The sequence below is a fragment of the Helianthus annuus genome, chromosome 6 (assembly GCF_002127325.2).
Source record: "Helianthus annuus cultivar XRQ/B chromosome 6, HanXRQr2.0-SUNRISE, whole genome shotgun sequence".
Classification (NCBI taxonomy): Eukaryota; Viridiplantae; Streptophyta; class Magnoliopsida; order Asterales; family Asteraceae; genus Helianthus; species Helianthus annuus.
This window is the reverse complement of record NC_035438.2, coordinates 9,449,674-9,467,331: the sequence shown is the minus strand read 5'-3', so window position 1 is coordinate 9,467,331 and position 17,658 is coordinate 9,449,674. Positions and strand designations below refer to the sequence as shown.

Below are 17,658 nucleotides of genomic sequence, written 5' to 3'. Positions count from 1 at the left end.
ATTCCGAAAACAAACACAAGCAGCCTCATCTTTTGAAAGTTGCATACATTAAAAAATTACGACATCAAACCAATCCCCAAGTTGGATTCTATTCTATCTCAACACTAGTATACCATACTTAAATAATATATTAGTTGCCTAATTAGAGATATATCCGATTATTGTTGAACCTAAGTGATAGAATGGATGCGTATGCTCTATGCACAAACCTATCAAAAAGTTTTGTTACATATTAGTTAGTTAATAATAATAATTAACTAGGATTTTATTTTCATCCTATGTTTTTTAAGCCACTTAATTTCTTTAATAGCGAAACAAAAATATTATTATTATTATTATTATTATTATCATTATTTTATTATTATTATTATTATTTTATTATTTTCAATACATACAAACATAAGTTTGTTATGTCGGCGGGAATAGTTGTCTTTGTTGGTTGGCTAAAAGTGGCGGCCAACTTTCCCTTTTTTTTTTTTTTTTTGCATAAAATAGTTATGCTCTATGCACAAACCTATCAAAAAGTTTTGTTACATATTAGTTAGTTAATAATAATAATTAACTAGGATTTTATTTTCATCCTATGTTTTTTAAGCCACTTAATTTCTTTAATAGCAAAACTAAATTATTATTATTATTATTATTATTATTATTATTATTATTGTTATTATTATTATTATTATTATTATGCATAGAGCATATGCATCCATTCAATCATAATAATAATAATAATAATAATAATAATAATAATAATAATAATAATAATAATAATAATAATAATAATAATAATAATAATAATAATTAACTAGGATTTTATTTTCATCCTATGTTTTTTAAGCCACTTAATTTCTTTAATAGCGAAACAAAAATATTATTATTATTATTATTATCATTATTTTATTATTATTATTATTATTTTATTATTTTCAATACATACAAACATAAGTTTATTATGTCGGCGGGAATAGTTGTCTTTGTTAGTTGGCTAAAAGTGGCGGCCAACTTTCCTTTTTTTTTTTGCATAAAATAGTTATTTTATAGATCCTGTCAAATTACGATTTTATCCCATGTTTAAAATTACGATCTTGCCCCAGTTAGAAATTAAATTTATGCTTTGCCCCCAGCTTAAATTTATGATTTTGCCATGGTTAAAAAAAAATTATACTTTTGCCCAGCGCTACAATCCTGCCAAATTACAATTTGGTTCACAGTTTAAAATTACAATTTCGCCACCAGTTCCAAATAAAATTTTTGTTTTACCCCCAACTAAAAATTACGATTTTAACCTCAATAAAAATATTACTATTTCCCCCCAATTCAAAATAAAAAAAATGGTTTTGCACTCAGTTCAAAATATTATTTTACCTCTATTTTAAAATTACTATTTTACCTAAGCTAAAAATTGCAATGTTGCCATAGTTTTTTGGGCAAAACTATGTTAGTGTTTTATTTTACTTTGTTTACTCAATTTAATTTTTATTCGTGTCAAACTGCTGCCTAGCACTCACTAATTGGTCCTAACAAATTATTGTTTTGCCCCCAACTCTAAATTACACGCTTGCCATCGTTTTAATTATTTTTTTTATCATAACTATGATAGTGTTTTTCTTTATTTGGTTAACTCGATGCATCTTTTTTCATATCGTGTTATAAGTAGCATGTATAACTAACCCAAATAAATACGTACATGTTATTAAACTAAGGAATATTTGATTTAGCGCCCCGCAACGCGGGCGGCGCATAACTCTAGTTCTCAACATATACAAAAACAAGTTGCTTACGTCATCAAGTAATAGTATTGTTAAGTGGTTGGCCATTTTGGCGGCCACTTTCACTTTTGTTTTTTTTTCTTTTTTCATATAATAGTTATTTATAGGTGATGCCAAATTACAATTTTATCCCAAGTGTAAAATTACGATTTCGCCCTCGATTCAAAATAAAATTTTGCTTTTGCCCCTTGCTTAAATTTACGATTTTGCCCTCAGTTAAAAAATATAATTTTGCCCCCAGTTCAAAATAAAAATATGCTTTTGCCCTCAGCTACAGTCCTGCCAAGTTACTATTTGGTTCCCAGTTTAAAATTACGATTTTGCCCCCAGCTAAAATTACGATTTCGCCCGCAGCTAAAATATTACGATTTTGCCCCCATTTCAAAATAAAAAAAATGGTTTTGCCCTCAGTTAAAAATATTAATTACCTCCATTTTAAAATTACGATTTTACCTCCGCTAAAAATTGCAATCTTGCCATCGGTTTTTTTCCTTTGGCAAAACCATGGTAGTGTTTTATTTTTTTTTGTTGACTTAATTTTGTTTTTATTCATGCCAAACAGCTGCCTAGCACTCGCTAATTGGTCCTGACAAATTATTGTTTTGCCCCCAACTCTAAGTTACACGCTTGTCATCGTTTTAGTTAATTTTTTTTTTATCATAACTATGGTACTGTTTTCTTTAATTGGTTAACTTGATGTGTCTTTTTTTATATTGTGTTATAGGTAGCATGTACAACTAACCGACATAAAGGCGTACATGTTATTAACCTAAGAAATACTCGCTTTAGCGCCCCGCAACGTGGGCGGCGCATAACTCTAGCTGCCTAACACTGGCTCATTAGTCCTGAAAAATTACAGTTTTGTCCTGAACCAAAAACTACGGTCTTATCATCGTTTTTTCCATAGCAAAATTATAGTAGTCTTTTTTTAATTGATTGAGAATTATTCAGTTATTTCCCCGCAATGCGGGCGGGGCATCTACTATTATATCCTTATAAAGAAGCAAATTTTTGGTGCTTATCAAGTTGTACATTATGCTTTACACATTATTCAAAAAAAAAAAACTTGACCTTTTACTTTTAACCCAAAGGTTTTTACCTTTTGCAATTTTAACCCTATATAATTTGTTTTTTTAACTTTAACCCAAAACTTTTCATTATTTGCAATTTAACTTCACAACTTTTGTCACTTATACTTTTCATCTTTCGCAAATTTCCGTTTTACGTATAGTTTTAAATTTTTCAAGTTAATACGACGTAACGTACATGTGTGGTTCAACGTTTTTGCCTCTATTTTTCCATGTTTGAAAGGTTTCGCAACACGCATATCCTAGGTCGAGTCAGTGTTAGTGGTCGATGACGGTTGTGTGACATTAGTACTATTTGACACCGTTTTACGCCCCGCTGCAACGCGATGTGTACTTTGTGGGTTTTTCAAAGAAAAACTGGTTATGCATATGGTTGTCGTAACGTTGGCTTTAGGGGTTTTTCCAAAAAAAATGATTTTTTTTTACTTTTCACCCAAAAGTATTTCATAAATTACTTTTAACCCAAAACTATTTGTTTTTTACTTTTCACCCAAAACAATTTGTTTTTTACTTTTAACCCAAAACTTTTTATCTTTTGCAATTTATTCTCATAAGTTTTTTACTTTCAACTTTGTTCCTTTATAGTTTTCATTTTCCGCAAATTTTTCGCTTTATGCTTGGTTCTAAATTTTGTGACATAACACATCGCAACGTGTGTCTTTGGCTTAACGTTTTTACGTTTCGTTCTAAATTTTGCGAGTTAACACGATGCAACATGCGTGTGTGGGTGAACGTTTTATATCGTCTATTTATTCCCCGTTTGACAGGGTTAACATAATGTGCGGGTCCTAGACCGACTTAGTTATAACTAAAGAATCCCCGCCGCATTACGACGGGTCGTAATCCTATCCTAGTTATATACAAAGATGAAATGAGTAAACAGTGAAAAAGCCCAACTAAATATAAATATAAAGACTAGCAAGAAAGTAGCTAAGAATTCAAAGATAATTATAATCACCAAAACTTAAAAAAAGTTTGAATATGAGGTGTACTCACAACTAAAAAATATGTCATCTCGAGTTATTAAGGATATTAAAAAAAATTAGAAAAGTCAAAGAAAAATTACGAAAAGTAAATATTCACACAGGCACTTAGGCTAGAGGGTGTGGGGGCGTAACCCTCGCCAACTCAGCAACTACAGCGCCCCGGGGCGCTATACGACCACACCGTCCGAATTAGGCTGGAGGGTGTGAGGGCTCCATCGTCGCCACGTCATCATGTATAACGCCCATATGGGCTCCATCACCACACCCTCCAAGTGAAGAGGGGGGAGCCATTGATGGGGCTCCATCATGGTAAAGCCCTTTAACGCCGAAGTTTAAGCATTCAGGTGGGGACCACTAGTTTTAAACCAATCAAATGTTTTTTTTTTGTTTAATAGGGGCTCCATCCACACCATGTAAATTAAAGGGGGGCTCCATAGGTGAGGTGGATCCTAGGTGGACTTGATAAAGCCCCATGGGGCTCCAACCACACCTCATAGCCTTGGGGGGGGGGCTCCATCATGGTAAAGATTGAGAAGGGGCGCTATAGAGGGGCCCACTTGATTTAAACTAATGAATTTTTTTCTTAATTTTGTTTAGTAGGGGATTCCATCCACACCAATGCAAATTAAAGGAGACTCCATGGCTGAGGTGGATCCTAAGTGACGCTGACGTGGCTTGATAAAGCCCCTAGGGAGCTCCAACCACATCCTCCAGCCTTATTGTTAACAACTTTAATAGTTGTAATTTTATATTTGAATTTGTTTGAAACGTTAATAATAATAATATTCTATTAATTTGTTTGTTTTTTTTCACAATGTATATAATTCATGATTAAACAGGTATTACATACCAAAAAGAACAAATTAAGATGTGTGATGGGTTAAGAGATCATAGTGACATGTTTTAACTTCTAATCAACTACTAGTCCTGTAAGAATTGCTAGACATTGTTCAGATCAATATATTAACCACTAACACTCTCAACTAATTGAACTTATGGATATGTTTTAACTTTTAATCAACTCTTAGGCTATGGGGTATGGGGCTTGGGGCTTAGGTTGGCTGAAAACGCCCAAGCCACCACCCCAGGGGCGTGGGTTGGACGTGGCCCAAGAGGCGTGAGTTTGAAGCCGGGCGTGGGGCGGGCTAGCAAGGTGACATGGCGGGCTCTCAATGGCCAAACCAAACTAGCCAATCACATGCCCCCAACCCAAGCCCCACCATACCCCACGGGCGTGGTTTGGGTTTGTTTTTCACGTGTCAACTCACGCCTCCAACACAAGCCCCACCATACCCCATGGTCTTAGGGGTATAACCAAACTTCTAAAGGGTACAATCGAGATTTTTACCTATAAAATTTACTAAATTTCTTTTTTCAAGTGGTGTGCCCGCCCACCCAACCCATCACCTAGGTCCGCCACTGCCTATGAAAAATAGGCACAAAACATCATCAATTTTAAATTTGAATAGCTTGAAGCTTTATGTAACTATGCAAGGATTGATTAAGGTTAGTGAGCATGGTTCTAAAAATATTAATCTTGCTCCTAATTGCTATTTTGGTTGACTATTATACCTTAGGTGATTAGATAACTTGTATTTTTATTGTAACAATATGAAATATGACTTGAAGCTAATTAAATAAAATAGTTTACATGATGGAGTTGACCTCAAGCAAGATGAAATTTGTGCATTCTTGCCAAGCACAAAAAATACCTTTTGGCAATGCTTTTCAAAGATGCATGATGACGTTAAAAAATTACTACTTTCATACTTGTGAGAGATAATGTAACTTTATATGTATTTATTCAAGGTATATAAATTGAAATTAATATATGCCAATAAAATGTGTTTGTAATATTACATTTTACAGTAGTAAAAAAGAACTCGTTCACTCATAGTTTGTGTAGCCACAACCAGGATGATAGTATTATTTGTTTAACTTTTTTTTTTTAATTTTTTTTTTTTAACTTTTGTGATTTTTACCACGTCTTGTAACCTGCACGTGCAGGGATTTGTAGTAATATTATTATATATTTAAAAAAACATGTTAGCTACAGGAAAGAAACTATAAATAATGAAGAGTTACATGTCATTTTAGTTCCTGTGGTTTGAGCCATTTTGCCAGTTTAGTCAAAAGGTTTCATTTTTAACCTGTGGGTCCAAAAAGGTTTCACAGTTGCCGTTTTAGTCCACTGAGTTAACTTCATCCATTTTTTCTGTTAACGAGAAGACCAATTCGGTCATTTTATATGGCTGAATTGCTCTTTTAGTTAACAGAATTACATACAAAATGACCAAATTGGTCTTCTCGTTAACAGAAAAAATGGATGAAGTTAACCAAGTGGACTAAAACGGCAACTGTGAAACCTTTTTGGACCCACAGATTAAAAATGAAACCTTTGAACTAAACTGTCAAAATGGTCCAAACCACAAAACCACAGGGACTAAAATGGCATTTAACTCAATAATGAAACAATAAAATAAAATAATAACATTTATATAGGAACTTCATTGTTTATCTAGTGTATTTGACAACATCATGTATTTCTATATTACCGCATTGTAATCGCTGTAGCAACACTAACTTGATTATCTATCATTAGTTTTGAGTATTTTTTTTAATAATTTTAAAATAAGATACGTTATAAGATAATGATTATATCGTAACGGTTTGCGTATTTTTATACACATCTTAATATGAATATTACTAAAATAAAATCGAGTTGTAAATAGTAATGTACGATTGACTGAAACACAAATATACATATCATCAAAGTCATCTCACAGTCTAGTTCTTTTAAGGATTTACCCTTTTTGTTATCTTTATAGAATAATACGACATGCTTATTTTTATCAATGTTTCGTTAAAAGTTTAATTCAAAAGTGGGCAGGTCAAATATAATTGATAATTTTGTTCTTTATCACGGCGAGCCAAACCGATACCATTCAAACAACGGTATAGACAACGGTATTCATTTTGTGGTTTTCTCGATGTTTCTATTGGTTTCGTGACGAACCAAAATGATTTTGACCAAATAACATTAATTAGTACCGATGTTGGTATTATCCGAAGAGATACCAATATTAATTCTTATGGTTTTCCCTCAATGTATCGCTTTTAATATCTATACCAAAAGTCGATATCACACCAATGTTGTAACAAACTGAATTAAAACGGATCGATGGACCGCCGCAACACGTGAGAAACCCCACTACTTTGTTCTAAGAAATGCATGGTCGGAGATAGGGAGATCCTAATCTTCTTCTTGCATATATCCTGTGGCTCTGGTCATATAAACTTCAACTTAAAACTTTTCAAAAGTATCAATGAAAAAATTCAACAAAAAAGAATAAATAAAAAAAAAAAAAACGTCCACACGCACTGACGCACGCACATACCACCGTCCTCCCTTTTTCTCTCACTACATATCGCTCTCTACATATATGTACATGTATCTATATATCATTTCCAACTATAAAATATGCAACCCATTCTAGCTTCAAAACACACCCTAAATAAAATATACATATATATATAGATACAAACAAAGACGTATGAAGGGTGGTGTAATTGGCATGGTTAAACCATGCAACGTAGCCAGACCTACAACCCATCTAGCTGAGATCTCACACTGCACCACTTATACCAACCACCGAACCACACAGTTAAGTGTCAAGAGTTCTTGGAACAGCGATTCGGGTCCGGCCCGGGTCGCACACCGTGTGGCTAGTTTGGATCAGAAGTGGAGGGAGTACCAAGGGATTAAGAACTGGGAAGGGTTGCTTGACCCTTTAGATGATGGTCTCCGGCATGAGATACTCCGGTATGGGGATTTCGTCGAAGCGGCATACCGGTGTTTCGAGTTTGACACGTCATCACCGGACTATGCAACATGTAAGTTTACTAAGAACACAATGTTGGATAGATGTGGTTTAGGGGGGAGTGGGTATAAGGTGACTAAAAATTTGCATGCCACGTGTGGGGTTCAGCTGCCAGGCTGGATTGACCGGATGCCGAGCTGGGCGTCGACGAATTCCAGCTGGATTGGTTACGTGGCGGTTTGCGATGATGACAAGGAGATTGCGCGATTGGGTCGTAGGGACGTGGTGATTGCGTACAGGGGAACTGCCACGTGTCTTGAGTGGGTTGAGAATATACGTGCCATGTTGACATCATTGCCTGATGACATGGCACCTGAAAAGAAAAAAGCTATGGTACAACAAGGGTTTCTTAGTATGTACACGTCAGCAACTGACATGTATCTAAGTTTACGGGACATGGTGCGTGAGGAGATATCAAGGATCATTGAGACGTATGGGAATGAGCCTCTTAGTGTGACGGTCACTGGCCATAGCCTTGGTGCGGCACTAGCCACCCTCACAGCCTATGACATAACCTCAACATTTAAGCACTCGCCAATGGTGACTGTAGTTTCCTTTGGCGGGCCTCGTGTTGGAAACCAAAATTTCCGATCACAACTTGAAAGCAGTGGGACACAAATTCTTAGAATCGTGAACTCGACGGATGTGATCACGAAAGTCCCTGGATTCTTGGTTGATATCGGTAGCAACGACGTGGCAAAAAGAAGTGTAGGGTTGCAAGGATGGCTACAAAAACAAGTTGATGAACTTGGAGATTGGTTCGGATATGCCGATGTAGGCAAAGAACTCCGGCTAACCAGCGAGGCGTCACCCTACCTAACCAAAAGCGACTTTGCCACATGCCATGACCTGAAAACATATCTCCATTTAGTTGACGGTTTTGTGAGCTCCTCCTGCCCATTCCGAACAACAGCAAAAAGACTGTTAACCGGAGTGAAACAAGAGAAGCAAAAAAATTTAGTTAGATGAAGCTAAAATTTTGTTAAATGACTAGGAGTTAATGTCATAGTGATAGGTTCAACATTGATGTTACAAAATTTGTATAGATTCATTTTCCACGAAGGATATGTTTGGCAAAAGTAACTGTTGGCTGGTGGCCGGAAGCTGTTAGCTGGTAATTATAGCTGGTAGCTAGTAGCTGTAGCTTTTTAGATATATTTGTTGTTTGACAGAATAGCTGGAGCTTTTAATAAAATGTATAAAATGATCAAAATTGACATAACTAAAAATTTTAAAAGTTTTTTCATTAAAAAGTTTATTATCTTTAAAGGTTAAAAAAATTATTTTTTTCCCCAAAAGCTTGTAGCTCTAAACGCTACTAGTAGGAGCGTTCAACCAAAATCTTCAAGCTCCTAACCTAAAAGTTTCAAGCTCCTTCAATCAAACAAGTTTTTTTATTGAATATGAACTTTTTCTTAAAAGCTTAAAGTTAGAAGCTTTTAAAAGCTCCAAGAATTTGTTGTCTATTTTTGTTTAAACTTATCTTGCTAGAAATAAGAAGGAATCGTGAGAAGAATTTATGTACTTTTTCCTGTTCATGATTCAAAAAGTGGGGTTTAGTCGTATATTGGCCATTTTCTTTTTGGTGTGACAAAAATATCCTATTCGCAACCAAATCCTACAATAAATTTGATTCCTAGGTTCTTTCTAGATTAAGAAGTTGGGGAGAAACTACAAAGGGAGGGATGGGTTCATTTCACCTTCTGACTAATCAATGGTGTTTAATTAACCCGAAAGACGATTATATTGAAATTCATGTTTGTCAACTTTATTCTCATAAGTCATAAATGATAAACCGAAAGACAAGTGCATGCTTCCTACGTAACTTAAGGTTAGATGTCGATGCCAATATTGTAATCCAACTTTATTCATATCTCATGTATGTATGTATCAGTCTCGAATCTTGGATATGATTATCCTTGTTAGACATGTCATTATCCATAGAAAATAATATTATTATAAAATGTTCTCTAATCTTGGTCATGATTAGCATGTAGCTTACTTAATAGCATCTCCAACGGTAAATTTGGTCTAAACAACAAACTGCTTAGTCAGCATGCCACATTATTTCAAACCTCTACATCACATTCCACTCTTTACAATCCACATCATACCCCACTTTTTACACCAATTTTTTTTTTTGTTAGTGAGTGGTCCCCACAATTCCAAACTACGCCAGTTTGCTCAAGCGGACCACCTCCAACAAGGCATTTTGTTTGTGTTGTGCTTCGTGGAGCAGACTCTTCCACGGACCAAGCCGTTGGAGATAGGGATGAGCATTTGGTACTGGGTACCGGTCCCATAACGGTACCCGTATCGAATTTTCCGTACCAATTTTTTTCGTTACAAGTACTGGTGTCACACCCTGACTTTTGCGGAAGCGTATGATGTGTGACTGGTTTAATATCATTGCATTCAATCGTAATAAACAACTACATGATCAAAACGATGTTCATCCATTCATAAAATTTGAGTATTACAAACACTGGTTATTTAAGTTTTAAAACACAACCTTCGTCTAGGTTACAAATCAACAAAAGTGGATGACATCTAAACTTGAAATCTACTTCTAGTTACGACACCTGCGCCCAAGATCCATCCTGTCACTTGAAATACATGTAATTTTGGAAAACATCAACAAAAGTTGAGTGAGTTCATGCGTCTTGTTTGTGTACTGTAATTCTTGTAAATCTTTGAGAGACTCCTTTGTAAACGGGTATAAAAAGCGTGTATGAACATGAATGTTTACAAAGACTTTAAGGCATGTGAGGACATAGGGAGCACTCGTAATGGCTCATACCCTTGTCGATTTTCCTCGACTGTGTCGATTAACCTCGACTGTGTCATTTACCTTGACTGTGTCGATTACCCTCGACTGTGTCGATTAACCTCGACTGTGTCGATTAACCTCGACTGGGACTCCGAAGCACTACTTGGTACTAGTTGTGACCATGAGTGGGGTTCGGCCGTACCTGTTAGATCTAACCCTCGTCCCTAATTAAGTATTAATGGCATTTCAATATCTAGTCTATGCTCACATGATCTAGTATTTCATAGGCATTTCATACCGTTTAAGCATTCGTACATGTATTCCACCCCCGAGAGTTACAAAAGCAAAAATAGTTAAAGAAAAGGGGGAGCATGAACTCACTGTTTTGCGTCTTCAGTGCTCGTAACTCAAATCTCGTCAGCAAACACTACTACCTACAATATGCTAGGGTCTATTAGACGAGCGGGCCGTGCATTGCCTTAGTATTCATGTTTTGAGTTACGTTTCCTTTATGTCTTTAACTTTCCGAAGTTATAATACTTCTCGAGTATTTATTTTCGTATTTCCTTCCCAAGGATGGGAGTATTTCATACATGTGTATTTGTATTATTGTATTTGAAGTTTCCAAAATAATATATTTTCAAGTTTCACTTAGAAAATATATATATAGACTTGTTTTGTCCAAAAAAAATAGTGTATTGCCAAGAAAATATATATTTTTCTCAAAAATTCATATGTCTTCTAAATATTCTAAGAAAATATATTTCTTACTTCCAAAAATAATATATTTTCCCTTGGTCGAAAATACAATATTACTCTTGTAATATTTTCAAAAATCGTATTTTCATTTCTTGTATCCAAAACAATATTTGCCAAAAATATATATTTGTAATGGTAGTTTCCGGAATATTTTATAAGTTACGTTCTTGTTCGGTTTGCCAATATTTAGGTGTGTAACTTATATACTTTATTCCTTGTGATTTTTGGTATTATTTTGGATTGTAAATTCTTGGTATTTTGTTAAGTCATATTACTTTAAATCAAAAAATAATATAACTATACACAAAGTATACACATATCCACACAAGTGTCTTTGATATAATATATATTCTAAATATATATTTACCCTTTTTTATTTACAAAAACCAACCTCCGATACTTTGTATTTTTGTAACAAAACCTATGGCAAAGTTTATATGGAAAACCAAAGTTAAAACATACTTGTAATCCCTTGTTTAGAAAATATTTTCTAAGTGTTGGAATTTTTAGAAAATTTCGCCATAGTTTCCTTTGTAAATGGAGGTGTCCATGCTATTTAGCATATCATTTTCTTTTCAAAAATCATTCAAACAATCAACAACAAATCACTAATCATCTTGTACTTACCAAGTGCAAAAACTACTCCGTTTACAATATAACATGAACTTGATTTTTCACAAAAATGTGTAGTAACTTGGTAAAGTATTTAGTAGCCTTTATTACCCTCCAAAATATATTTACTTCTTGGTAAACTTTATTCTTGAAGGTTTTAGTTGTTTACAACTTGTAAACATATTTTACAAAAATGCTTATTTATCACATCTTCTTGTTTCAAAAGTATTTCTACACTTATTTGTCACTAAAATAGTGTAGGTTTAATAAAAATCATGATCCTTCGAAAATCATCTTTTTAAACTTGGTTTTCTTGGAAAATCATTCACAAGTCTTAGATTCCCAAGTTTACTAGTTCACTTTGTTTGTCATTTTACAAGAAATCATTTTATATTCAAGTTCATGTCTTTACTAGAAGATGATTATCTTATGTAAACACATAATCATCTCCTAACTTGCTAAATCATGTTTTTAATCATAATCTAGCAAGTTCCATGTAATGATCAACATCAATATCTCTAGTAACCAACAAGCAAACATCATCCATGTATTAAACAACATCATTTTATCAAGATGTCAACATATTTCATCTTATGTTAGCTTTATGTTTCAAGATTCATGTGTATGTTCTTTAGTGTTCTTGTATAAATCAATACAATATATCTTTTATCCACTAAAAATATGAAGTAACAAGAGTGAAAAAGGATCTTACTACTAGCTTCAAGCTAGGGAAGAACTATGATGAAGATTGAGTGGATAAAAGCAAACAAAAGAGGTCCTTCAAGATCCGAGTGCACCAAGCCTTTTTGTATAGCTCTTTACACCTTGGGTTCACTTTAGAATGGATGATCTTGGATGAAAGATATGGAGGTGGGTGTGGTGGCTCACGGCCGCAAGTAAAGGGGAGAGGAGGAGGATGAAGGTGTTGTGAAGATGGTGATGGTTATGTTGGTTATTTATAATCCAATTCTCTATTGTCCAAAGGATTTAGTGTCCCTCAAGTACAATGCACAATCTTGACCAAATCCAAGGAATATCCAAAGAGATTTAGTGAAATCTCATGAAGATTTATGGTGGGCCATCATCTTATGACCGTAAATTGTGAAGCGGGGGGGGGGGGGGGGGGGAGTTGTAACTTGTAATGGTAAACAGGTTGATTAGTTAGGATCTGAGTGTGGTATTTAGTGTTTAATACATACCATGTGTTATATAGTGTGCTAGGGTGTTCGGGCATCATAACTAGTTCAAAAATAATAAAACAATGCTTCTAGTAATATTTTGGTGTTCCGGGTAATGTCCGGTTGTTCGGTTAGATATCGGTTCGTTAAAGTGTCAAGTTATTTCGTTTAATGTTCTTTAAGTACCCTTTTGTGACACTTTTAATTCCCGACACTTAGGAAAGCATACAGGACCATTTTTCCATATTTTTGCATATTATTAGCATGTTAAAATGCTAATTTTTGAAGACTATTGCAGAATTCTGCACTTTAAGTGGGGTTTAGGCACTTTCCAGCACTTTATCTATCACTTAGAAAAGCAGTTTTGTGGTCTTTACTTCCCTACACACTATACTAGTGTAATACGTCATCTCTGGCTCATACTGGGCCTCAAAATATTGTCTGTCTATGTACTGAACGCCGTCAGTATTTTTTTTTGTCTGATAATGGTGCCAATTCTGTTCTGTGCATTATTAGCACTATATCGTGTTGCATGTAGCAACGAATATGAAATGTCATTGTATGTATATAACAGTAATCCGAAATTCATTTGTCTTGTAAACTAGATCATGCACAGTTATTAAAGCACAAATTACTGTTTATTTAGTGTACGGAATGTACGGAAAAGTGACGGTTGTCACAACCGGTATCCACTTTTTGGTATTTTCAGTATCGGTACGGTACTAGTAAAATACCGAATTTTACCTTCAGATACCGGTAACGTACCGTACCAAATATTTCGGTACCGATACCACACTCATCTCTAGTTGGAGATGCTCTAGGTAATCGATTGCCCACCTTTAATTCATTTCTTGTCCAAACACGAACGGCACCCGCAATGCACACCCGACAAATGATCAAGAACGCCAACAAGGCATCCAACAGATGGTAAACTTACGGATGTTGCATTGTACAGTTAGTTAATAACATAAAGTGTTGGCGTATATTTATAAAATTTAATAACGTGCAAACATTTTTAAAACATTGTAGACTTTATAAAAAAATTTAATGACTCTGATGTATTGCAAAATACATCTCTTATTCGTGTACAGTTTGTATAGTTTCCCGTTATATTTAGTTCTGTTTTTGTTAGAATGTGCATACTATTGATTAAATCGAGTTTTGCATGTCATTAATGCTGAAAATGTTGAAAAACGATAAAGAATGAGCTGAGTTCGGGAGTTAGAATGATTTTTGAGAATTTGGAGTGTTGAAGCTGATTGAAAAACTGATCTTTCTGTGAAAATGGAGTCATCGCGCTACGCAACAAGGAACCATTAGAACCGTCACGCTACGCCACCATTAAATAAATGATTTCTAACATTTCATGCCATCGCGCTACGCGACCTCAAGATCACTTACCCGTCGCGCGACGCGACGGGTTGGTTTGACGGAAATTCTTCGCTGTTGATTAGGGTTTAGTATAAAAACTCAAGAAATCATAACCCAAAACCCTAGTTACGAATTAAGGAATTTAGAGGCGATTTCCAAAGCATTCTTTGAGCTGATTGGAGCGTTTTTGATCACTAGAATCATTGGTCCGAGTTCGGGACGAAGATTGTAGACTTGCACGGGTTTTCTAATTCCTTGTTTGTTGATTTTTCTTTCGAATCTTGTAATGATGAATTCTTGTTTGAACAATTTTGCTTTGTTTTCGTTATTTAATATGCTCGGCTAAACTTTTAAACCGCCTAGACTATGATGAATAGATTGAAATAAAGTTTGAACCTTTTTCGTTAATTGCGTGTCTTTTATGGATTGATTGTGTATTGTAAAAGGTTTAGTTTATTAATTTCGTGTGTATGCGTACTTTTATTTGGTTAATTATTATCAATTGCTTCGTGTGAATCTTGGTGGTTGTCTGCTACAGAATAGGTTCATGGTAGATCTTTAACCTTGTGTCTTTGACCTTTAGGGTGAATTGGCCAATAAACCTTAGAAGTGATAGTTAATGATTTGCTAGATTTCAATATTCTACTAGTCCTAATAGCTGGAAGGTGCAGGGCTATTGGTAGGTCTTACCCGGCGAATTGCTTTAGACAGTCTTTGGAAAAAGTCGTGCCTTAGTTGCCCCGTCGGTTTATTAGTCTATCAAGTCAAGTTAAGAAACCCAAACTACCCTAGATCTATAATTGGAAAAGAGTAGGTCAACGTTAGGGTACTTACACAATAATTAGATAACCGGAAGGAAGTCTAATAACCGGTAGGATTAACGGCCTAGGTAGTGCCATAAGTTTCACCTCGAGAAGGGTTGAGGGGCTTAGTTGGTGTCTTAATAGGTTTAGTATCACAAGATCCTGGTTCCATAAAACATGCAGTTAATTTAATTGGTAAATACTTAAAATCAATCTAGGATTCTAGTCTATGTGGTCTTCATCATCATATAAGAAAAGTCTTCGCTTTAGTTCGTATTAGTCTAGTTCTAGTTTAATAATTAGTTTATTAGATTTCCTTGAATTTTCAGTAACCCCCCCCCCCAAACAATTAAACAGTTTGAGTCGTGTCTGTCAGAGTCTGTTAGAGTCTATAGCTTGATTTATAGAGTTTCGTGGTTCGATATCCAGACTTCCTTAGGTCATACGACAGTGATCGGTACACTTGCCGATTGGGTGGTTTAGGTCGAGTCTAGATTTAAAGCTTTTTAGTGTCTAGCTTAGAGACTCTAAAGTAGTTAATTTTAATAGTCTGTTAAGCACACATCAAGTTTTTTGCGCCGATGCCGGGGACTCTTGGCAATCGCGTTTATTAGCTTTGATAGACTTAATTGACATATACGTGCTACGTGTTTTGTTTTGTTTTGAGTCTTTTATTTTTATTTTTATTTTGAGTCTTAGTGACTAGTGTCTGTTTTTCTCATATCTAGGTTTTTGCTTGTAGTGGATGCCACATCTGCGCTCGCACGGACCGCCGCCGAAGCCACCAGTCACAGAGTCATCATCTCGATTGGGCCAAGGCCCACAGGTTAGTACTTCATCCTCTTCTCAATTTCCTAATTTCGATACCACTCCGTTACCCACCCCACCTCCATCACCACCCCATTCACCTTAAACATCACCTAAAACTTCCCCACCCGATAGTCCCACTTCTAGCACCTCTAGCGCCCCAGATAACATAGACTTAGAGCAAATGGCCAATGCAAGACAGACTGTCCATCAACAAGCCACCCAAGGCTTCACTGGTCTTGCTTCACCCATTACCGTTCCACCCATAATAAATGAAAACTCATGGCAGATTCCATCTTATGCCATGCAAGCCATCACCAATACCATTCAGTTCCACGGCCGCGAGGACGAGGACGCCCTCGCCTATATAAACCGTTTCTCTCGTATGCTTGCTACTTTTAGCCTTCACGGAGCCCCAAACGATGCTACTTACTTACAGCTTTTCCTCTTTTTACTAGCTGGCCGTGCGGCTACTTGGTTGGACTCTCAGCCAACCGGTACTTTTACCACTTAGGCGGGCCTCCGTCAAGCCTTTTTGAACAAATATTTTCCGCACGCGAAAGCCTCACGTCTTCGCGATCAAATTCACTCATTCCGCATGGAGCCCGACGAGCCCTATTACCTTGCCTGGGAGCGATTTCAAAACCTTGTCGCTCGATGCTCCCAGCATGGTCTTTCTGATTGGGCCCTTTGTGAAAAATTCTATAACGGTCTCACCCAAGAGACTCGTGATCGTTTTGACACTAATACGGGAGGTCATATGATGGGTATTCTTACTGTTGCCGAGTGTTTAGAGCGTTTCGAGGCATTTGCCCAATCTTAATCTCAGTCGCGATCCGATCAACGGTATCAAAGTGGCAATTCAAATACCACTACTAGTGCACCCGCTCGTGGGGTGAACCATATCACTATGGATCCTAGTATAGCCGCTGTGTTGGAAAACGTGACTAGAGAGCTCAAGGAGATTAAGGCAAAGGTTGATAAATGTGAGTTTTGTCGAGGGGGTCACGATACGAATGCGTGTCCATTGTTAGTTGGTGAGGAGCAGGTCGATTTCGTGGGATGGGGTTTAGGTAGAGGTCAACCTAGTGGGTTTGGTAGTAATTTTAATTCGGGTTGGCGAAATAATAATAATTTTAATAATAATAATAATAATTTTCGTCCTAACGGCCCGCCTGGTTTCCGATTAGCTCAAAATCCAAATAGGGGTTAGGGTTCATTCTTTGGTGGGGGTTCAAATGGGCAGTTCAATAAGGGGTTCAATGGGCAGGTCAAGGATGGGGGGCCAAGTAGTCAGGTTCAACTAGTTCAGGGTCCAAGTTATGATTTAGGAGGTAGCCTTGAGAGAATGGAGGCAATGATGAGCCAGTTAGTCGTTAAGGACCAAACCACCCAAAAGATCCTTACCGAACACGACCTTAAGCTTAAGAACCACCAAGCCTCTTTCCAAGACCTTCAAAGGGTCGTAGGTGACATGTCTAGGAAACTAGAGGAGAGATTACCCGGTCAGTTCGCGGGTAACACCCAACCAAACCCTAACGCCTATGCCAAAGCCATTACCACTCGTAGTGGTAAAACCGTAGGGAACCCGAGAGTTAAGGAGAGAGCAGTAAAGGAAGATGAGGATATTGTAG

At 36.1% G+C, this 17,658-nt stretch overlaps 1 protein-coding gene across 1 annotated transcript; it reads left to right on the top strand.

Annotated features, from left to right (window-relative positions):
• Window positions 1–7,397: 7,397 nt before the first annotated feature.
• On the top strand, window positions 7,398–8,715 carry LOC110944370 (phospholipase A(1) DAD1, chloroplastic). Its single transcript, XM_022186031.2, has one exon. It carries the CDS (start codon window positions 7,398–7,400, stop codon window positions 8,691–8,693), a length of 1,296 nt encoding a protein of 431 aa, XP_022041723.1. The 3' UTR covers window positions 8,694–8,715.
• Window positions 8,716–17,658: the final 8,943 nt, after the last annotated feature.